Raw genomic sequence first — 21,607 nt, forward strand, 5'->3', positions numbered from 1 at the left:
GTCGAGGAAACTTGTAGCGAGGGGAAATAACGTGGGAGAAGCTCCCTCAACTCGGTCGGCTTGTGTAGCACTGGTCACCATTTCCCGAACCTAATACTCGAACCTGAACTACACGACCCCGAACCTGAACTACCCAAATTCTATTTCAGGTAGGATTTTGAGAAACCCGAATTTATTTAGGGTAATTCCGGTACACACCTTTAGTACTCGAATTACTCGAAGTACCCGAATTTACTCAGCACAACAATCAACAATGAGGCCCAATGAAACCCAGTAGCCCACACCTGAACTAACACTAGCCATCCCTCAACAACGACTCAATTCCCAGTTCGTGCGCCATGCCGCCAGCGTCCAGCGCCGCCCCGCCACCGCCCCCCTGCCCGGCTGCCCCTGCGACCGACCGCCCCTGCCCCTGCCCGGCTGCCCTTGCGACTGACCGCCCCTGCGGCATGCCCTGTGCCCCTGCCCCGCCGCGCTGCCCCGCCGCGCCGCCACCGACTGCCCCACGGCTGAGCCCAGCTGCCCCCGTGTGCCAGCGGCCAACGCCGTCCCCGTCCGGACCTTGCTGAATGGGTGTACCTTTGAAGTGATGGAATTTGGGATAATCGGAATGGCAACATATGCTATGCAAACCACCTTCGTAGGTAAATTATAAAAACTCTAATCAGGACCATGAGATTTAGTCCGACGGCTACTGTGGAGATGAGTTATTTTAGCACTTAAACCCTCCCACCAATCCCACGTCACCCAGCGCCGTCCCTCCCGTTCCTGCCGCTCCCGCCATGGAGACCGCCCCTACCGCTGCTCCCATGGAGGCCGCCCCTGCCGCTGCCGCCATGGAGCAAGGAGCTGCCGTCTCCTCCCCCGACCGTCTCCCATCTACGGCCGCGCCGCCCTGGTTCACGCTGCCCGGCCGCGCCGCCCTGGCCCCGGCCCCGGCCCCGCCCCCCTCGCCCCGGTTCTCCCTGCCCTCCCTCCCCCGTTATTGTTTCCCCTCGCGCAGGCCGACGAGGTGAAGCCAGCGGCCAAGCACCACCGCCTGCGTGCCATCAGCGGAGCAAGGAGTCCCGACGTACATCTGGAGGCCATCAGCCAAGCACCAACGCCGATCTGGATGCCTATTTGCCATCAGCGGAGCAAGGAGCCATCAGCCAAGCAACGAATTTTTACTGAATGTGTAGTGAATATGTACTGAATGGCAATGGTAAATAGACATTGTGTACTGAATGTGTACTGAATTTGTACTGCAATAGATGGTAATGGCAAATGTGCCTTCTGTGTACTGAATTTGTGTATGGACCATGGGAACTCCTGATGGGCGGCGAGCGGCTGGGCCGTCTCCTCGCTGCCTGGGTGACGTCCTCCCGACGTCGCCTTGCTCCATGGCGGCAGCGGCAGGGGCGGCCTCCATTTGAGCAGCGGTAGGGGCGGCCTCCATGGCGGGAGCGGCAGGAACGGGAGGGACGGCGCTGGGCGACGTCCTGGCTGGGGCGGCGGCGGCCTATCGCGCCGGATCGCGAGGAGCGACGGGGGCGCCGAGAAACGACACGGTGCACTGGGGGGTGGGGGGGGGGGGGGGTTGCCCAAAGTGAGATTAGCATGGGATTGGTGGGAGGGTTTAAATGCTAAAATAATTCATCTCCACAGTAAGCATCGGATTAGGATATTATAGTCCCGATTAGAGTTTCTATATAGTTTGTATATGAAAATAAATTACATATCATACGTTGCCATCCCAATTACCTGATATCCGAACCTGTACCCGAAATTTCGGGTTGCGGGATTAGATTTGCAACCGCTGATATTTACCTGATGACGTTTTGAAATTTACCTCCCCTCTGGGCCTTCCCCCATCCTAACGGCCCACACAGCCGGCCCAAATCCGGCTCAAGATGCAGGCAGGCGCAGGTGGGCCTGCCAGCCCACTAGGCCCGCCCTGCGAAAACGTGTTAGCAGGCCTCTGCAGGCGACCGCATTTTGTAGGCGGGCTGAAGTGGGATGGACCTGCGAACCCTGCTGGGCCGAAGCAGGAAGCCTGCGACCACCTGCAGGTATTCCGCGAGGCCCGCGAGAGCGCATCCAAGAACCCTCCTCCCCGGCTCCCCTCCGCCTCCACACGACGGCGCCGCCCCTCCACTCCGCCTCGCACCTCCACTCCTCCTCGCGCCTCCACGCAACGGCGCCGCCCCTCCGCTCCGCATTTGCCTTCGCTGGATCCGGCGAGCCGCGTGTCCTCCGCCTCCACCTCTTCGCCGTCGTCGTCCACCATTGGGGTCGTCGAGTTCGCCACTCGCCGCATCCACGTCGAGGACAAGGTCGTCAAAGCCCAGATCTGGGACACCGCTGGCTAGGAAAGGTACGCGCCCCAGATCCGTCTGAGCTCTGCGAGGCTCATCGATCCCCTTCCTCCTATCTGATCTCCGATTGGTCCGTCCGTTAGCAATTGGTTGGTCTGCGTCGTATGGATCTCTGTAGCTTAACTTGGTCAGTGACCCCTAGTTGCCAATACGATTCCAAGTAATGCCTCAATAAGAAGCTGCTCGATCTCCGGCCGGTCTATGTATGCACGTAGTACGTGTTTTGTAATTTATATGTCCGCGTGTGTGTGTGTGCTGCTGCTGCTGCGGCTAGCTGCTGCTGTGGCGGCTAGCTGCTGCTGCTGCTGCTGCTGCTGAGGCCAGTGTGTTTCTTGATTGTTGCATTGCGCCCTCAGCTAAATCAATCAATATATATATATATATATATATATATATATATATATATATATATATATATATATATGTGCACTTACTAGTCGTGAATTTTACATATATAAGCTTTTCCAAGTATATATAGTAAATCAAGCATGCATTCATGTGTAAACTCATCATGTACTACATACTACTTCCTTCTATATATCCATCTGATTCCAAGTAATGCTAAAGTAATGCTAATGTTCTTCCTTGTCGCTTTCAACATCTGATTCCAAGTTCTATAAATGCTAATGTTCATGTCCCCGATAGTGATCAATTTCATGTGCTGCCATCTTAGTTTCTAGGATTGGTTGAACTGTTCTTATAAAAAATTATATAGTGCCAAGTGTGCTTAACATACTTCTGAATTATGCCATGCATATTTAAGTTTCAGTAAACTTTTCACTACTGCTATATGTCTATTCAGAAGTCTGATTTAAATGCCTCTCTATTCAGCAGTGTATAATCAATTGTATTAAGGGTCTAGGCTATTGATATTCCAAGTTGCTGCTCAGAATTGCTGAGTGAAGAAGGGAGGTGCTTTCACTGGTGAAGTCAGGTTAGTCTTCATTTCTCTCCTGGCTGTGCACCTCATATATTGTAATGGCTGTCTGTCTGTGAGTCTGATGACCAGCTCACAAGTCTTGGTCAAAGTTTGTCTTTCTTGCATGGTTCACATTGCTTTGCACATACATCAGAGTGATGCACTTGAATGAAACTGGCTTCACCATTCAACTGCTGCAGAAATTCAGTCATATATTATGGAAATTGCGTGGTATGAAATATAAGTACTCATGACTAAATCTCGATCATATATTTCAGTTTACAATGGGAACGATGTAGGAACCTGATGCAATCTGTACTTTCGCTGGTACGACCATAATCTTCTCACCATACCACTAAACAATTAATATAAGAAAGTATTGGTTCAGAGATGTAGTCAAATTTTTTTTCGTATTTAATACAACAGATTAAAATTTGTTCCATCCCATAGCAAGAAATGTCCCTGCAATCAGTTCAAAAAAGAAATGTTCTTGAAATCATAGTTGGTCAATATTTCTGTTTTAGCTCTTTTCATATTCAATTAGAAAATAACCTTCAATCCTTGTGCCTTAAAGAGAACTGAAAGTTCAAGCCAAAAACGAAATACCATTAGTACCCCCTTTGAATGTCTCCTGTCTTGTGCACTTATGGGGAAAAATAATGTACGAACTTCTACTACTACGTGGTCAATTGATAGATTAGCATGGTGCAGAGCTCAATAATCTTGGAACTAAGTGCCTCTCTGAGTAAGCATAGCCAAGAGAAATTAGTAGATCCAGATTCCTAAAAAACCCTACGGAAGAGAAAAGAGATGCAACGTATCTGATAGGATTAAACAGAATTAGAATAGGAGAGGAAAAAGGATTGGAGCTGCAGAAGCATAATACCTGGAAGAGCTCGTTCGAGGTTGCAAGGGGTCCGTTCGATCTAGAGATTTGCGATCTTCACTGGAGGGAGAAAGAGAAGTGCAGAGGGAGTCAGAGAGAGCAAGTAGCAGGGAGAAAATAGCACTTGTGATGCACGTGAATGCTGGGACAAGATACATCTAAGGGAGAAGGAAGAAATAGAGATAAAAGGACGACCTCCCGCGTGACACGTCACCGCCGGCAGAGCCGCGGCTGCGCGCGCCTGGCCGCCAGGGACCGCGCCGCCGTCGAGGCGTCCGACGGGTGGCGCTTTGCGCGGCACCACAACCCGACGCTGGCGCATGAGCTCCTGCGGCTGCTGGAGGACGCGGCCCGGCGCCGAGCCTCGCGGGAGGCGTACCGCCAGCTCGCCGAGGCCATGCACTCGCTCGACCGCATCTTCGCCGCCGCCGGCAATCCGTGCGCGACGGAAGACGGCCTGCGGCTGCTGATGCGGCACTTCGCCGTCTGTGCGCGCAAGGCCGCGCTAGGCGGGTGCGCGCGGTGCAGGCGCCTCCTGCAGCTCTTCCGCCTCCGTCCGCGACCGGCCAGAGCAGGGCCAGCCCTGCCGCGTCCCCCTCTGCAGGTGAGGGAGATGCACGGCCAGCATTTTTACGGCGGCGCACCAGGGCGAGGGCAGCGAGCGGCGGAGCAGCACCGGATCTGCGCGTCGCGGAGGGAGGAGGGAGCTCAAGGACGGATCCGCTAGGTGACGGCCGACGGAGAGGGAGAGGAAGGGGAGGCCGAGCTCGATTTCGTGCAAATCCGCCGCAGCCGAGCTCGGATCCGCCGCCGGACCTACTCCTCCTTCCCATGCTCCTGTTCGCCTCCGCCCGCGCGCCCCAGCCGCCGCCACCGCGCCTCGGGCCACAGCCGCCGCCTCCGTCGCAGGATAGGGAGGAGAGGCGCCGGCGTCGGCGGGCCTCCTCCGCCCCCGGCCGAGCTTGAGGAGGGAGCCATGGGAGCAGGGAGCAGGAGAGGGCATCGAGGCCCACCGCGCCGTGAGCAGGTCGCCCCGCCGAGGCCACTCCGCCGCGCGGCGCGCGGGCCGCCCCGCCGCGGCCACCCCGCCCTGGCCGGCGGGAGCAGGGGCGGCGCGGATCCGGCCCGCCCTCGCCGGAGGGGGCCACGCGCCATGGTAGAGAGGTGGGGGTGGACTGTTCGCGTGGAGGTGGGGGTGGACGAGGAGGACCCGGCAGTGAAGGAAGATAGAGCGTGGGTGAGTGTGAACTGAAGAAAACAAACAAGCGTGACGGTGAGTGTGAACTGAAGAAAACGAGAACAGTGTGAAACGGAGAAAACGAGGTGACGAATTATGATGGAGCCGGTGCAGGAACACTGCAATAGGCACGCTGCGGAGACGTATGAAAGAACGATCACGCAGGAAGTTGCGCAGAAGTCGTCCAGTGTGAAAACGAGACCAAAGATCAGACATCCAGTGAATGAACGAAGAATCCAAACCGTAGAAACAAGATCGAGCGGAGTAAAAAAATTTTGCCGACGTGGATAGCCTAGTCTTGCGCCTAGCTCAGGCGCTTTCATATATAGAAATTTGAATGTTTGAACCTCACAAGAACTGTTATTATACTTGCAGGAGGGAGTCCATGCTACTTCAAAGTTCTTGTCGCCCATTTGTTTCTTGTAGAGCTTGTCGTAAGCTAGTTTGATAGCTTCTTGCCGTGGATTGATCATCACTGATCTGACTATATCATCGTAGCTCCATGAATAGTTCCAAGCTTAGACTTAAAAGTTACCAATGATGGTGGTTCAGAATTAGCTGCAGGATCTGTCTTGTGTGAGTGTGTCCTATTCTTGTTGTCTTAGCGTGGTACTGTGGGATTAGCACCCTCTGTTGTTTAACTTGTTTCAGAACACTGCACGTTTTTTCAGTCATGTTCATCTTTACTGACAAAGCATGGGAGATAATCTTTTATGCCAGCGGCTCAGGACTCTTTTATTTCATTCTGCTTTAACTTGTTTTGTTTTGGCATGCAATTTGACTTGCAAATTAAGAAGTCATGCAGCTGGAGTCAGATAGATATGCATCAGACAGCTGCTATTTAGCTCGCAGGTGTCTGCAGGCGTCTGCAAGCCTGCTTCATCTTGGCCGCAAAACCCGGCAGGAGGTCGCAGGTTGCAGACATGCATTGGCAGGCTCCTGCAGAGTGATTAGGTAGTGCTGGCAGGTGATGCGGGAGGCCCTGCAGGCGTCTGCAGGCCGGTCCGCCTGCATCTTCAAATCCGACACAGCCTGGCCTGACCGAAACCAGCACTCCTCCAGTCCTCCGGGTCCTTCCGCTCCAATCCAATCCCCGGCGGGCAGCGGGCGGCGTCGACTGAGCAGCTCTGGGCAGCGGCCAGCGGGGTCGGGGGACGGGGGGCAGCTGTGGCGACCGAGCAGCGCAGCCAGCGGACGGCGGCCGAGCGGCGAGCGCCAGGAGCCAAGCGGCCGGGCCCAGGGCCCAGGCACCAGCGGGTGCGGCGGCGGCGCAACGCCGGCGGGCTGCGGCTGACCAGGTGCCGCAGCGGGCCAGCGGCATTCCTCTTCCTCAGCAGTGAGCATTCAGCAACCCAAAAACTGAACTGAACCACCGAGGTGGTAAATTTGTCTATGCTTTGTGCCTTGCAATTTGTGAATACTTGTGAAGTTTGTATGTTTGTGTGTCTTTGTGAGTAATTTTGAGCAGAAGTATGATCAAGTTCGACTTCATGTCATCATGTGTATTGGTGCGAAGTTGTGCTGCGTTTTGTGGCAAAAATAAAAAAAATACCAAGGGCATATATGGGATGTATGAACCAAAACTCATAAAATCCAGTATCCAAGGATCCAAACAGCACTATTCAGATTTTAGTCATATAATCTAGATTTTGCAAATCCATCCATAGTCTAAGATTTCAAAATCCAACATGAGATCCAAACGGGGCCCAAGACATGGCGTTGCTTTTTTGAACTTAGTTTTTGAATCGAAGGTACTACGATATCTTTTAAATAGATCAGCGTACTTTTAGCTATTTTATAGTTCTCTACTGAATTTCTTGCCAAATTTTGTTTGTGTTACTGAATTCTATGTTGGATTATATGAAATTGCATATTGGAGTATTGGCTAGGCATACTGGGTGTTAAAATCCTGGGTCGGCCACTTGGCGCCCGACCCTTATGGTGTATCTGCATTCCGCTAGCAGGTGAAGTCCCTTCTCTGGGACTTTTCTGCACTAGGGGCATGTGGGACTGCGTTCCTTGTCTTGCGAGGAAGAGCGAGGCAGTCAGCATCCATAGTTGATTTTGGGTCACTAACCATGAGAAAAATTTAAAAACTTTGGTGTTGCCCATGTCTTCCAAAACTACATTGATTAATTTTGTCTACGACCATTCACTAGTAGTATGGTTGGGTGGCATTTAGAAGATTTGACATGCAAGTATGTAACTGCAAATATCCTGGGCTTGCGTTGTATGGTACTAGCTTGTTTCAGACTTTCATTATCAGATTATCGTTAGGACTTGCGTTGTGCTTCCGCAACTGCAACCATTCTGGAACGTTTGTTATGCTGTTAAGGTACTAAGCTGTTGTTCAATATCAGATCCCTGTTTCTTAAAAGGCCCAATGTCTACTATCTCTGATCAGAAGAAACGTACCTTAGACGCCCTTCAGCAACAGTATACTGCTGCAAAAGCTAAGAAATTGCAAGATGAACAGCTTAAGAGTTATAAGAAGAGCAAAGTAGATGCCCCTAAGCCTAAATTTGATACGCCAAGGAAAGGCAAAGCTCCAGAACTCACACCTCGTCAAACATCTGCTCAACCCTCTTCTCATAAAGGTTTAGTTTTGTCACTATTCTTTTTTATGCATCCATGCAAGTTTTTGTTTATATCCATTTCCTATCATATTGCTGACTTGCTGCTGCTTTTCAGGTGTAGCCTTTTCCGGCTCCAATCGCCAACAAAAACCTTCCGCATCCTCAGGTAACCTCCCTACCTTTCTTTGTGTCTGCACGTGCAAGGCTATGTAACAAATACTTCTGAACTTTGTAGGTGAAGAAATTAACCCTGTGTATGCTGAACTTTCATGTGCCCTTCATGACAATTTGTTACAGGATGATATTTCGGTAAATATCCCTGTGATATGGGTTGTCTGCCTCAAATTTATTGTTATCTGTGCCGAAAAAATGTCTTAGTATTTACTGCCGTAAACTTTGGTGTAGGATTTTGATAGCACAGAGGTTGTCCAGAGTGTTATATTTGACATAATTCAGAAAGGTGGAGATTCTGGGAAAATTACGAAGGGAGCCAAAAAGCTGAAGCTGGAAAAGGGAATCCTATTAGATAACTATGTTCAGAGGGGTCCTAGACTAGTGGACGCCCAAGCAAGATCTTTGTTGATTCACTCAAAGCGATCCAAACATCACATGTCTCTGAAGCAACATAAGAAATGTGGTTCATTTGAGTTAGATGGTGCATTCCACAAGTAAGTCTTGTTTGAGAGTTGGCCTTAAAATGACCAATCGCTACAAAATGATTGTGTTATCTTTTGGTTTCTTTTTATGACATGAATGAAAATAAAACTGAGTTCCTTAAGAGTAACAATTAAACTGAAGTAAATCCATGCTCAAATTCACATAATACATTATTAAGTTTGGAGTCCACACAATTTTTTACATGTCATGTTGGTCTTGCAGGTATGACCTCTATAAGCCAATGCATGAGATGTGGGCGGCGTATATCAGAGAACTTACAAAAATAACCCCGTATGGTGTCACACCCTCCTTTCTGTTATTCTGAACCTTTTTTATCTTTTATTTTCATTCTTCTTTCCATGGAAAATAAGATCCCCGTTCTGTAGTTTGCTTCAACAAAATAAAGACAGTTAAACTCTGAGGTTCTGCTGCTTTTAATCTCTTAATCTCAATTCTCTGATTTTATTGGTTTCTATAGAATACTATGCTGTTTGTTTGATTGTAGAACTTCAATGGATCTCAAAATCAGTCTGTGTCTGTACCAAAGAGTATGAAATATACTAGCGTGCACTTTATTAGTTAGCATTGAGATGACTGGCTTAAAAAAAAAACATTGAGACGACTCAAAGACCCTAGCATCTCCTTGAACAGAAGCTAACTGTTGGGACTAAACTCACCCAGTCATTTGGTGCCATTAACGCAGTTGGTAGAGATTATTGATTGTAGTATAAGGCTATAAGTAGTTAAGTACTTTTATGAAATATTAAAAATTTGAAGAGTTGAAATTAAAAATCAAGGCAATAATGAGCCTGAGGGACATAAGCCCAATACAAGCAAACTCAGAGCAGGGGATCAACTTGATCTTTTCAAAAACTTGTACCTAAATCCGTCATTGTGCCTTTTCTGTCCCTTATTATATGAGCTAATAACATGTCCTGTCTTGCCCACAGAAAAACGCAATTGTCCGAAAACCTCCTTTCTGCAGATCTTCATGGGGCCCTTCTAATAGGTGATTCATATGCTGGAACTAGTTGCACGCTGGATTGTTTCTTCTTTCTAACTTTGTTTTAACTGGTTCATGTTTTATATGACTTTGTGGTATCCAGTGGCAGAATGCAAAGCTGCTTCATACGAAGGTGTAAGTGGCATCATGATTCGGGAAACTGCAGAGACTTTTGGAATTATATCAGAGGACAATCGCTTCCGAGGTACTTTCCTTCTCTTCCTGATGCTGCACTTTGAACTATTGTATAAGCTCTATTAGTTGTCATGTGTGACAAAATGGCTCTTAAAGTGATTGATCAACCTTTGTTTTCTATTGCTAGCTTCAATTTACTGTTGGTACTGCTCAATCATTCTTCTTGATTTTCAAAAAAACAACTTAGTAGTTACAATAGAGGCTCTCTCAACACCTGTATCATCCTTAATTTGAAATCATCATCTCAGAAGTTCATGCTGCGATGATTTTCTTTTCATCTCGTTACAAATGCATCAATGCTATTGTAAGATAACCCACCTGGCAGCTCCAGAGGCTTGTTACTGATATCTATTTGCATGAAGTCATGTGAAATTCTGCTATACCAACTGCAGCCTTTCTAAGTGACTTACTTTGGGACCTGCAGTCGTACCAAAAGCTGGTTCGGTTTTCATCCTCCAAGCGGACTGCTGGAAGGTCACACTGATTGGCGGCAAGCTCTCGCCCAAGGAAAAGTTGAAGGAGGACCAGCGTCAGCAGCGCGCACAATCACAGATCAGATAGCTTCCAATCTAGTTGTTCCAAAGCCTCACGGAGGAACATGTACAGTTATTTATCGAATAAATTCTCTGAATGCCACTGAAAATTTAACTCATCCTCATAATGCCATCTGATGGTATTGAGGGGATGATTTTTGTGTCTATGACATGTGGGCCCAATAGCATTGAAGGAATGAGTTAAATTTTGGGCCTCTTTGGGAGGGTTCACCCCGGCTCCGGCTTCGTCACTGTTCATCACTGTAGCGCGAAGCCGGAGGAGCCAGTGAAACCCGGCTTCAGCAGCTTCACCGGGTTCTCAGTAGCAGCTTCACCGGGTTCTCAATGAAAGCCGGTGCATTCAGCTCCGTGCTACAGTGCAGCGCAGTGCCGCGGCACTATAGCACGGAGCCGGAACCGTCCGTCGAGAGCCCTCCCAAAGGGGCCCTTTAAATGGCAGCTCCGTGCTACAATGCAGCACAGTGCCGCGGCACTATAGCACGGAGTCGGAACCGTCCGTCGAGAGCCCTCCAAAGGGGCCCTTTAAATGGCACACGCCAGTGGTCCTGCGACATTCCTAGTGGCTGTGACTGGCCGACGACTTTCTCTTCGATTGTAATTGTAAGGGTGACCAAGCAATTACGGAATTCAGGTGTGTGGCCATGTACTTCAGACTTTAGGTGAAGCAACAAATGCAGCATTTCCTGAAATCAACCCTTGGGAACTAAGTACTGTAGCAGTTAACGCTGCAGTACAGGCGTAGAGCAGAGCGACTCCTCTACCGTACTGGGTTCCACACGTCAGAGGGATGAGGCCCTCTGCGACTCATCCTCATCGAGTTGCAAGAACCACTAGGTGGTGGCTAGTAATTAATTGTTTCTGACGCAATGATTGCCCGATAAATGGGAGAAATCTGTCACAGCTAAAAAGTGATTATGAAATCTTCGATAGATTACTGGTCTATCAAAACAGCCAATTAGATGGGTTGTTCTTCTTCTGTTTAAAAGAATCAATCAACTCAAATTCTCGTCAGCCCCAAACTAATCTACCCTGGACTTAACCTTAAGAAATCAGAACTGAAGACCATTCGAGATTCACACAAATGGCAATAAACTCTCGGTAAAAAAAATCAAACAAAAAGCTCCTTCCCACCAATTGGAGAGGGGACGACGACCAGCACCATACACTTGCCCGGTGCCCGCCCGCTCGCCATCTTGCACCGCGGCCGCCAACGCAGCAGCCGTGGCCGCGACGGTCCGCTTCCACTTCCACCCTCCCCACCCACCCACCCACCGGCCGAACCCCACCACCACTGACGCCTTCTTCTTCCAGTTCCACCTCCTCCGGTGCTGTTGGTTCCACTCCCGCCGGCCAGATCACAGTTCGCACCACGCCGCGGCGGCGATGGCCGTCCCGTCCTCCGACCGCGCGAGGCGGCCCTTCCTCCTCTCGCTCTCGCTCTTCCTCTTCATCTCCGCCGCCCTCGTCCTCCTCTTCCTCTTCCTCGACCCCTCGCCCGGATCCCTGGCCTTCCTCCCCTCCCGCGTCTCCGCCTCCGCCCCCTCCGCATATTCGCCTCAACAGCAGAGCCTCACCCCAGTGCCCGCCCGCGGGAGCCCACCTCACTCGCAACCAGCGGGCCCGCTGCCCACCGCGAACGCGGAGCGGGAGGCATCGCAGCCACCCGCCGCGGAGGAAGCCCGTGGTGGCAGCGGCTCGCCGGGAGCGGACGACAGCAGCGGCGCCAGGGGAGTCGAGGCGGACGCGAAGGCGGGCACAAGCGTGGCCGCGGCGGGGTCAGGCGGGGACGACGGGGAGCTGCCGGCGAGCGTGAGGTGGCAGACGTGCAGCAGGATGGGGAAGGGCGTGTCGTCGACGGACTACATCCCGTGCCTGGACAACTTGCGGGCGATCAAGGCGCTGCGGTCGAGGCGGCACATGGAGCACCGGGAGCGACACTGCCCCGTGGCGCCGCGCCCAAGGTGCCTGGTGCCGCTGCCGTTCGGGTACCGGACGCCCGTGCCGTGGCCGCGCAGCCGTGACATGGTGAGGACCTCCCGTGATACTGATAGCTCCGCTTGCCTTTGTCGGTAAGGGAGAGAAGTCGCTCTGGTTGCTGATCCTCTTTCAAATTTCTTCATTCAGAATATTGGTGGCTCTTTTGCTAACCTGATCATGCGCTCATGATTCATGAATCTTGATGTGAGGAAGGTTGTTTGATTGGGCTGCTAGCGATGCTAGCATTATTTTAGTCTGCTAACCACATGCCAAGGATTGGGATCCGAAAAGCCCTTCTGATTCTCATATTAGAATACTCGATTGGCACTGTAAACTAAAAACATCTCTGTTTCTTGAAGTTACTATACGGATCTGGAATCTATGATATAGCATTGATACAGAGAATACTTTTTCCACACATGGGCTCTTTGACAAATAACTTTCTGTTTTTTGGGGCTAGTTCTTTCAAATGATTGGAATCAGTTAATGCCCTTTAGCAATATATTTCTTAATTCCTCTTCACAGTTACCTTGGTCAGGCGTGTATCTTTTTTGTGTAAAGATGCTATTAGGCGACTGACTATCTGATTGTGTTTCACTTCACTGCAAATCCAGATTTGGTACAACAACGTCCCTCACCCAAAGCTGGTGGAGTATAAAAAGGATCAGAACTGGGTTACAAGGTCTGGTGATTATCTTGTTTTCCCTGGAGGTGGAACTCAATTCAAAGATGGTGTGGGAAGATACATTCAGTTTATTGAACAGGTAAACATTACCATATCATTTTTCTCTATGTTGAGACCTGAGACGGCTTAACGCTGTTGAGACCTGAGACCAAGTGAGTTGCGTGCATTGTTTGAATTAAGATGTTTCTTATATGTATTTTCTTAGGTCAATTTCACTGCCATTGCTCAGTATATTCACTGTTGAGTCTTCACTGGTCAGGATTGAACATAAAGGTTGTGCTTGCATTTCTAAAACAATTACTTATGCTGGGGTTCTTAAGTACTAGGCCATCATTTTCCTAACAATTTCCTGTGTTTATGTTTTTCCTTTTTTGTTTTGTAACTTGTTTGTGATAAACTTCCTCTGTAGATTATGCCGGCCATTCAGTGGGGAATACATACAAGAACTGTCTTGGATGTTGGATGTGGTGTTGCCAGCTTTGGTGGATACTTGCTTGACAGGAATGTCATTACGATGTCATTTGCCCCAAAAGATGAGCATGAAGCTCAGATACAGTTTGCATTAGAACGTGGAATTCCAGCATTTCTAGCAGTGATTGGAACACAAAAGCTTCCGTTTCCTGATAATGCATTTGATGTAGTACACTGTGCAAGGTGCAGGGTCCATTGGTATGCAAATGGTAATATTCTATCGCATCACAATATTCATAAGAAGGCAACCTACTGTAGCATTTATATTTTTTCCGTTCTGTTATGTAAAGTGTATTTATTTTCACTTTCTATTAACTAATTTGCTACTCGGAATGGCAGGTGGAAAACCGTTGCTGGAGCTTAATAGAGTGCTAAGGCCTGGAGGATATTTCATTTGGTCTGCAACCCCCGTCTATCGTCAAGAAAAAAGAGACCAGGATGACTGGAAGGGTTCGTGGGGCTGCCCTATTCTATTGAGAACTGCTATTCAACATCCTCATGACTTTGTCTGAACTTTACGATGCTAATTGAAATGTCCTTTTCTTCATGTGCAGCAATGGTTACTCTGACTAAATCAATCTGCTGGAGAACAGTGGTAAAATCTGAAGTCGTCAATGGAATTGGAGTTGTTATATATCAAAAGCCGACATCAAATTCTTGCTATGCTGAGAGGAAGGCCAATGAACCCCCTCTATGTTCCAAGACAGATGGTTCACGTTTTCCTTGGTAGGTCACAACCCTTGGATATGGTCTTGTCGCCTCCAATTGCCTATTTCTGATATGACTTTACTGGTTCACTGGCAAATAGCATTGACGTGTGCCATCTACCTCCATTCCTGGCTACAGATGTAGATATTATTAATGATTTATGCCACAGTTTCTATCTAATGCCATGTATACCATTTGCCCTGACCAGTTATCTTTCCTTTTGCAGGTATGCTCCTCTCGATAGTTGCATTTTCGCAACTTCTCTTTCCAGTTCGGATGAAAGAAACAGCTGGCCTGTTCCGTGGCCTGAAAGACTTAATGTCAGATATGCAAGTGTGCCTGGTGATTCTGCATATAACAAAGAGGCGTTTGAGGCTGATACAAAGTATTGGAAACAGGTCGTTTCAGAAGTATATTTCAGTGACCTCCCACTTAATTGGTCAAGTATTCGTAACATAATGGACATGAATGCTGGTTTTGGAGGGTAAGTAAAGATGAATTTCTGCTGCTGCTTCTCTTAGTTAGTTAAATTTACTCTGTATGGCATGGCAATATTAATGCTCATAATGCATCATGCCATATATTCCAATTCTTTCTGATACATGGAGCACCAAGGATCGAACAAAAATATTGCATGAGGCTTTTGTCTTTCAATCTGAAGGTTTTGTTAGTGAGATGTGGATAACTCATGATAAGCCATGAGGCCTGAAGGCTTGAACTAAATTATCCTTGCTACAATTGTCTTAAGTGATTACTCTTTTTGATGGGATTCTATTACATGATTTGGATTGCAAAGTCAACAGACCTCCAAATCTTAGTAATAAACCGATACTAAAGATCTTACTTTTTTGTTGGATTACATTTCGTGACGTGAATGCTAATCAGGCTTGTTTTGTTGAATCAGGTTTGCAGCAGCACTCATTGATCAACCTTTATGGGTTATGAATGTTGTACCAATTGATCAGCCGGATACCTTGCCAGTTATTTTCAACAGAGGTTTGATTGGGGCATATCATGACTGGTGTGAATCTTTCAACACCTACCCTCGTACTTATGATCTTCTCCACATGAGTAATCTCGTCGCAAGTCTTACAACTAGGTGAGTTATCAAACCTTCAGGACTTTTACTGTTTGTGCTCTTGTTGTCTGAAACCCATGGTGATATTTGTATCTTTATTTAGGTGTGACATCATCGAAGTAGCAGCTGAAATTGACCGGATACTGAGACCTGGAAAATGGTTTGTGTTGAAAGACAAAATAGAAATGCTAAAAAAGATGCGGCCAGTCCTGAAGTCTCTGCACTATGAAACTGTCGTTGTAAAAGAGCAATTTCTTGTTGCTAGGAAGAGTTTCTGGCGTCCTGGCAAACCAGCTTCAAGATCAGGATGATATAGATTACACTCGGTTTCAGGAGAGTCGTCAATGAACAACAATTCTTTGATTCTTTGAATTCTGATCAGATAGATTCTTTATACGGTACAGATACAGGTTGGCCAGATGTAGATGATTACTTATCAGTATAGTAAACACATACTTCTGGATTCTGATAAATTGAGCTGAAACATTCTTTTTTTTGTATCGAAGCAAAATAACAAGGATATTATAAGCTTACAGCACTAGGCTAGTTCTGAGCTCTGACAAATGCACACACAGGCTTGAAACATGTTTTGTATACTTGTTCATCTGTAACTTCTGTACATTGAACAAAAGGATTTTGAAATAACCGTGTGCTCCTTTGTTCGTTTCTACCAATACATTCTGAAATTACTGAGCTTTCCGGAGGTATTTCTACTTCTCCAAATATTTAGCACCTCCTGGACTCCTGGTGACCTGGCCTGCAGGAGCAGGCGGCATGAGCGTGAGCATTCGGAGCTTAATTAGTCGCTGCGTGGAGTATGTAACCCTAGATTCATCCAGACTTCTGAGCACCGGGCGGATGGGTTTATGAATCTTCTTGGTGCCTCACGTTGAAGCGGGTCCGAAAAGAGCGGTCCAAAACATCTTGCTCATCATTTAGGAAGCATAGCGAACAGTATTTTTCTCTCACACTAAACCAGCAGCAGTCACTAGCCAGCCAGTAGCACTTTTCTCTCACAACAAATCAGCACCAGTCACAGCACAGCGAACAGAGTGTACGAGTCTGGAGTGAAATGCCAAATCTTGCAACACGAGGAAGAACTATCTGCTGTTTCCCTCGTGTAAACAAATCGAGAGGCGAGACTTGAGAGGAGGAGCATCCCTGGGCCATGGCCATCAGGTTCCAGGTGAGGTTGCATTGAGAGGATTGGCCTGGGTAAAGGTCCGGTAAGTGGTGGATGCAGATGAGGTGAGACGAAGGGGGCTGAGGATCTATCTTATCAGCAAGGGCGGAGGGAAAGCAGAGCTGCAGAAGGGAGGAGTGCGGCGCAGCCGCGCAGGGAGGGGGTGGCATCGAGTCGGGGGCTCGGGGCACCTTGGTCCTGGGGAAGCCATATGAGTATGAATTCTTTGGCGCCTGTACGGCCGCAGCAGCCCCGGACCCCGGGCGCGCGCAGGCTCGCCGGTCGGCGCGGCCGGGGTCGGCCGGCGGCCGCTGTCGGCACACCTGCTGAAGGTGCCGGCGCTGTTGCCGCCGGTTCCTGCGGTCTCCACCCGAAGAACCACCGGCCAGCGGCAGCACCTACGCTCGAGTCTCGAGTATGTAACGGGCGGCGCGCAATGCCCACGCCCAGCCTGCTGCTGCGGTGCACCAGCAGCACGTTTTAATTTCTCTCGCGGTATCCCGGGAGTAGTAGTGGCTCGCTCCTCCGCGCCCCGCGCGCGCGCACGGGCACGGCACGGCACGTCCGTGCACGAACGTACGAGCACCTGCGTGCATGACCAGGTGGCCGTGGACCGTACGCCCGATCGATCGAGTGGTTGGGGCGCAGCGCGGCACGTGCACGCACGGAGGCACGGACCGACCGAGTACGTGTACGTCCCATTGACCGGCCGGTTCGGTCACCTTTTGGGCACACATGTACGAGCGGCCGTAGCGAATAATCGCAGTTCGGGGCGAGGCCGCCGTCCTCTATGTTCGCGACCTGATCACGCTTTCCATTAGGACTTTAGGAGGGAGGCCGCGTCCTCTTCCATCTGATGTGTTCACATCTGTGTGCTCTTATCATTGAACGTACCCAAGCTACCATGTAACCATGAACACGCCGACCTTCAGCATTGTGAAGTCTACCAACTCTAAATTATAAATCTTTTTGAATTTTCTAGATATATATTTTTTGATGTGGATATGTACATAACATATATTAGTATGCTTAGTAAAAACTATGTGTGTTGAAAAATCAAAATAATCTATATTTTGGAAATTGGAGTGCATGGGTAACAACGAGTAGGTCACTACATCCAGGTTTGCTCACCAGTTTTACTGGATCCATGAGATCAAATAAATAAACACTGTACAATACTCACTTTGGGTATTGTACAGTACAGTAGACTGGTGTATTTCCCTTTTTGATAAAAATAAAGAGAGCTCACTTTGGGTACCGCCCATGCAACCGTGGCACAGATAAGCATGCTAATAATCTCAGAGGAAGGCCTATGGTCTCCGCCGGCTGCCGGCTACGTGATGGATCACCGCGCGGTGGTGGCGGGCCCGCTAGCATTTAATGTGCAGCAGTGATCACCGTGAGTGTTTTCACCCGCTCCTGACGAACATTTCACCAGCCGCCCGCTCCACCCACTCTCTCCTGCCTTCTCTCCCACGTACGATCTCGCCATCTCTTTGCCCGCCGATAATACTTGCTCTCACTGCGAGTATCATAAGAGTGTTATGAGTATTAAATATCATATCACATTAGTAAATTAAATGGAAGAGTTACTTATGAGGTAGTCTCCGTCGGCTGCCGGCTACGTGCTGGATCACCGCGCGGTGGTGGCGGGCCCGCTAGCATTTAATGTGCAGCAGTGAGCACCGTGAGTGTTTTCACCCGCTCCTGACGAACATTTCACCAGCCGCCCGCTCCACTCACTCTCTCCTGTCTTCTCTCCCAGGTACGATCTCGCCATCTCTTTGCCCGCCGATAATACTTGCTCTCACTGCGAGTATCATAAGAGTGTTATGAGTATTAAATATCATACCACATTAGTAAATTAAATGGAAGAGTTACTTATGAGGTAGAGTTTCATGGGATAAGAGAAGTGTTATCACCATGACACTTCTTCAACACAGTCACCAAACTTTTATTTTTTGTAACTTCGTAAAACGACACTTCTTAGTGAGACGGGTCTTATGCGTGAATAACAAATTTCCTTTTTTTTTACCTTTTGTAGTGACTGCGCTGCTAACGCTGACATATTCTTCGACTTGTTCCTCGGCCCTCACACAGCGTCCGTACCATGTTATCATAGCGCATAATTCGGTGGAAAATAATTAGAAATGATCTTGGTGACATGGCCCGGCCCCACGATTAAATTCGCTCCTGAAATATTGAGTGCTCGCTGCACTGGAGAGAGAATCATTCTGCCTGCTCAACCCTGCCAAGCTTTGGGCCTATGTTATTCTATATCTGTGCCTCCTATAAACAAGCTATATACTTGCATAATATAGTACAGTCCTCTCGAATAATAAATAAAAAAATGGTACAAACAGCATGAATTGTATCTGTACTCGGGGCACCTAATAACTGTCTTTCCCATGGACCAAGGGATTAACGGGCTACCCACAAGTAGATATGGAAAAGGCCATTTCGCCTCTCGAATGCACGCTGCGTATCTTTTTATTGAAGTTGAACCAAAAAAGATATGTAAATATAGTACATTTATTAATTTGAAACAATAGTGATGACGAAGGACAATCTATGATAATATGATATGAGAAGCAGTACCACCAATAAGTTCCGACCCACGCATAATATATTGGATTACACATCTCTGTCAAATCTTAGGGGAAAACAATAGGGCTAATGAACCACTAGATAGCTTGAAGTAGAAATCACAAGCATAATGGAGTACATGAGCACTGCCAGTTGGATTTGCACATACAGGTGCTGTGGTTTAATTTACTGTAAACAAAAAAATTAATGGAATTGTGGTCACCAGTGATGCAGCATAATTTTGCATGCTATTTGGCTCTCAGTGGCTCATTTGCTATCAAAAGTATTTTGCAAAATTCTAAGAACAAAGTGATGGTGCACTAGAAGAAAATCACAAAGCGCATTAATAATTTATTGCCAAATCAACCGGTACGGTCTAACTAAAAATTGAAGTTTCGACTTCACCTTATATTGAGATCGATTTAACATGTGCCCTTTTTTGCAACACATAAATTTGTTTACACTACTGAAATGATAGGTGAAGTAACTAACAAAATATACTAGGTATTTATATAATTTTTTTCATACCAAGAATATATTGAAAGATCGGAAATATTAATCCCTCCTTGTTTGTGAGTATGTTTTCTTCTTTCAATTTTTTGTTCTTTAAATATGCTAGTGACACTATATATGCTTTTATGTAGCATTTGAAAGATAGACCATGTAATCATGTCCTAATATGCTAATCTCTATAGTTTAATTTTGAATACATTATTAGTAGTCAAATTTTAGAAACAGTTTTATGGCACAGATTCTAGGATGTCGAACAAAAACGAGACTAGAGGGGTCACGATTTAGTTGATCCTTAGAACAACAATAAAACTCCAAATATACTCTCCTTGGTATCCATGCATCTTACAATAAAATAACCGGATACGATTTTGTCCTACAAGCTAGTGTAAGATATATAGCTGCGCAGTCACCTGCATCTCCAAGCAACATCAGATCATAAATTAACACAAAGCAATCTAACAGCACCATCCAATCAGCTCAGGAATAATCAAGTGGTTGCAATGGCCTAATTATTAAGGCTCCAAATCACAGTTCCTGTTGTCACCTGAACTCATGAACCGAACAAGAAGCATCATGATAGGTGTAGGGTCAGCAGACTGGCTCCCCCTTGAATTCATGAAAAAAAATAAAACGGTAACATTTCTTGTACTAGTAGCATTGCAGGTGTTGGGTCCATTGCCATGGATTATTATATTCTTGCACAGAAAGCTGCGCGCCTGTCTTCTACCTTAGGGCCATGTTTGGTTGGAGTGTGGAAAAATTTTGATGAGAGAGAAATGATGTTTTGACTATTAATTAGGGGTATTAAATAAAGTCTAATTACAAAATTACCTCCACAACTGTGGTACTGTAGCAGTTGCTCTACTTAATGAGGTCTTTGACCGCATGATTAGAGGATGATTGAGCGCGGTTACTGTAGCATCACTGTAGCCAATCATGATGAAACTTGGCTCATTAGATTCGTCTCGAAAAGTTACACCCATTACTAAAAAGGTTTTGCAAATAAACTTCGTTTAGTACTTCATGCATGCATTCGTCTTTTAGTGCAAAAGTTTTCGTAACATCATCCAAACATGGCCTAGCTTCTTCTACCATGCATATCCCATGCTGGCCCCAACACCACAGTACCTCATGTACTGTTTGCACCGCACCCTGCACACACTGCAGGTTCTGAAAGAAAAGATAGCAGCGGGATGTGGAAGCATTGGCAAGCTTTGTGCACTTCCTCACTTACTAGCAACCACAGCGACAGGCAGCACGCATACACCGGATTACTAATAGAAGTAGTGCCTCCGTACAAGAGACCCCATGTTACTTCTATCTAGTCAGCAACCACGACAGGTTAGCTAATAGCGTACTGATCGATATTATTCAGTCACCAGCAGTAAGAAGATGCAGCAGATAGAGCACCTATCGATCGGCAACTCGGCATTGCGTACATAAATAGGACACGGCCACGCAGCATAAAACTATAGATGTGATAAAGCGCGTCTAGTGTACGTTTCTTCACTAAACAAGCAACAACCCTAAGTGCTAGTGTTCAATATAATTATCACCAGTTTGCTAGTGTCTCTCTATCTCTCTTTACATATAATGAGATCAAGGACGACAGGAAAGAACAAAGCGACGCGAGAGCAAGGGGTGGCTTGTACGCTAGCCTCCTATGGGCGCAGGGCGAACTGTACGGGCGCAAATTTTTATGTCACGGCCCCAATCATCACAGATGGAGAATCCAATGATGCCTGCCTGCCGTCGTCACTCCCTCCGAGAACAATTCATCTAGCTGCTGCTGCTTGCTAGAATGCTAGCTACCTCCCTGTCCGTACGGCCCTCTGTGCCGTATAGTAACAAAAATATGTACGTGTTTATTTGGCCGAACGTTGCGGCCAGATCATGAGATCAAAGCGGGCAGCAAAAGCACAACCACCCTAACCTTGTTGCACTCCTTATGTAGCTATACCTAGCTTGCCCTTTCAATTATTGGGTGAACAATGGCGGCCAGCCAAGATTTAAAACCCTGTC

At 47.6% G+C, this 21,607-nt stretch overlaps 3 protein-coding genes across 13 annotated transcripts; all 3 read left to right on the forward strand.

Annotated features, from left to right (window-relative positions):
* Nucleotides 1–782: 782 nt before the first annotated feature.
* LOC120700728 (predicted GPI-anchored protein 58) lies at nt 783–2,351 on the forward strand. The gene is made up of 2 exons (XM_039984966.1): nt 783–981; nt 1,984–2,351. The coding sequence occupies exons 1-2, from the start codon at nt 783–785 to the stop codon at nt 2,349–2,351; spliced, it is 567 nt and encodes a 188-aa protein (XP_039840900.1).
* Nucleotides 2,120–10,573, forward strand: LOC120698385. Of its 11 annotated transcripts, none has more exons than XM_039981954.1 (12): nt 2,121–2,356; nt 3,189–3,291; nt 3,555–3,603; nt 6,462–6,735; nt 7,760–7,996; nt 8,091–8,141; nt 8,217–8,284; nt 8,381–8,643; nt 8,855–8,923; nt 9,583–9,641; nt 9,739–9,840; nt 10,255–10,573. In XM_039981954.1, exons 3-12 carry the CDS (start codon nt 3,583–3,585, stop codon nt 10,389–10,391), a joined length of 1,281 nt encoding a protein of 426 aa, XP_039837888.1. In that variant the 5' UTR covers nt 2,121–2,356; nt 3,189–3,291; nt 3,555–3,582; the 3' UTR covers nt 10,392–10,573. The 11 variants fall into 11 exon arrangements, with proteins under 11 accessions (XP_039837890.1, XP_039837888.1, XP_039837886.1 ...); XM_039981952.1 differs by having other exon boundaries at nt 2,123–2,356; nt 8,211–8,284; XM_039981953.1 differs by having other exon boundaries at nt 2,123–2,356; nt 3,192–3,291; nt 8,211–8,284.
* A 1,075-nt stretch (nt 10,574–11,648) lies between these two features.
* Nucleotides 11,649–15,977, forward strand: LOC120698386 (probable methyltransferase PMT23). The gene is made up of 8 exons (XM_039981965.1): nt 11,649–12,409; nt 12,976–13,125; nt 13,456–13,726; nt 13,857–13,967; nt 14,072–14,243; nt 14,452–14,709; nt 15,130–15,324; nt 15,407–15,977. The coding sequence occupies exons 1-8, from the start codon at nt 11,768–11,770 to the stop codon at nt 15,612–15,614; spliced, it is 2,007 nt and encodes a 668-aa protein (XP_039837899.1). The 5' UTR covers nt 11,649–11,767; the 3' UTR covers nt 15,615–15,977.
* The last annotated feature ends 5,630 nt before the right edge of the window (nt 15,978–21,607 follow it).

This window comes from Panicum virgatum, chromosome 3K, assembly GCF_016808335.1.
Source record: "Panicum virgatum strain AP13 chromosome 3K, P.virgatum_v5, whole genome shotgun sequence".
Taxonomy (NCBI): domain Eukaryota; kingdom Viridiplantae; phylum Streptophyta; class Magnoliopsida; order Poales; family Poaceae; genus Panicum; species Panicum virgatum.

Coding starts and splice junctions, on each gene's coding strand:
- LOC120700728 (XM_039984966.1), top strand. CDS start 783: ATGGAGACCGCCCCTACCGCTGCTCCCATGGAGGCCGCCCCTGCCGCT. Junction 982..1,983: donor CTCCCTGCCCTCCCTCCCCC/GTTATTGTTTCC, acceptor CGCATTTTGTAG/GCGGGCTGAAGTGGGATGGA.
- LOC120698385 (XM_039981952.1), top strand. CDS start 3,583: ATGCAATCTGTACTTTCGCTG. Junction 6,736..7,759: donor GGCATTCCTCTTCCTCAGCA/GTGAGCATTCAG, acceptor GTTCAATATCAG/ATCCCTGTTTCTTAAAAGGC. Junction 8,644..8,854: donor TTAGATGGTGCATTCCACAA/GTAAGTCTTGTT, acceptor TTGGTCTTGCAG/GTATGACCTCTATAAGCCAA.
- LOC120698386 (XM_039981965.1), top strand. CDS start 11,768: ATGGCCGTCCCGTCCTCCGACCGCGCGAGGCGGCCCTTCCTCCTCTCG. Junction 12,410..12,975: donor GGCCGCGCAGCCGTGACATG/GTGAGGACCTCC, acceptor CTGCAAATCCAG/ATTTGGTACAACAACGTCCC. Junction 13,968..14,071: donor AGACCAGGATGACTGGAAGG/GTTCGTGGGGCT, acceptor CTTCATGTGCAG/CAATGGTTACTCTGACTAAA.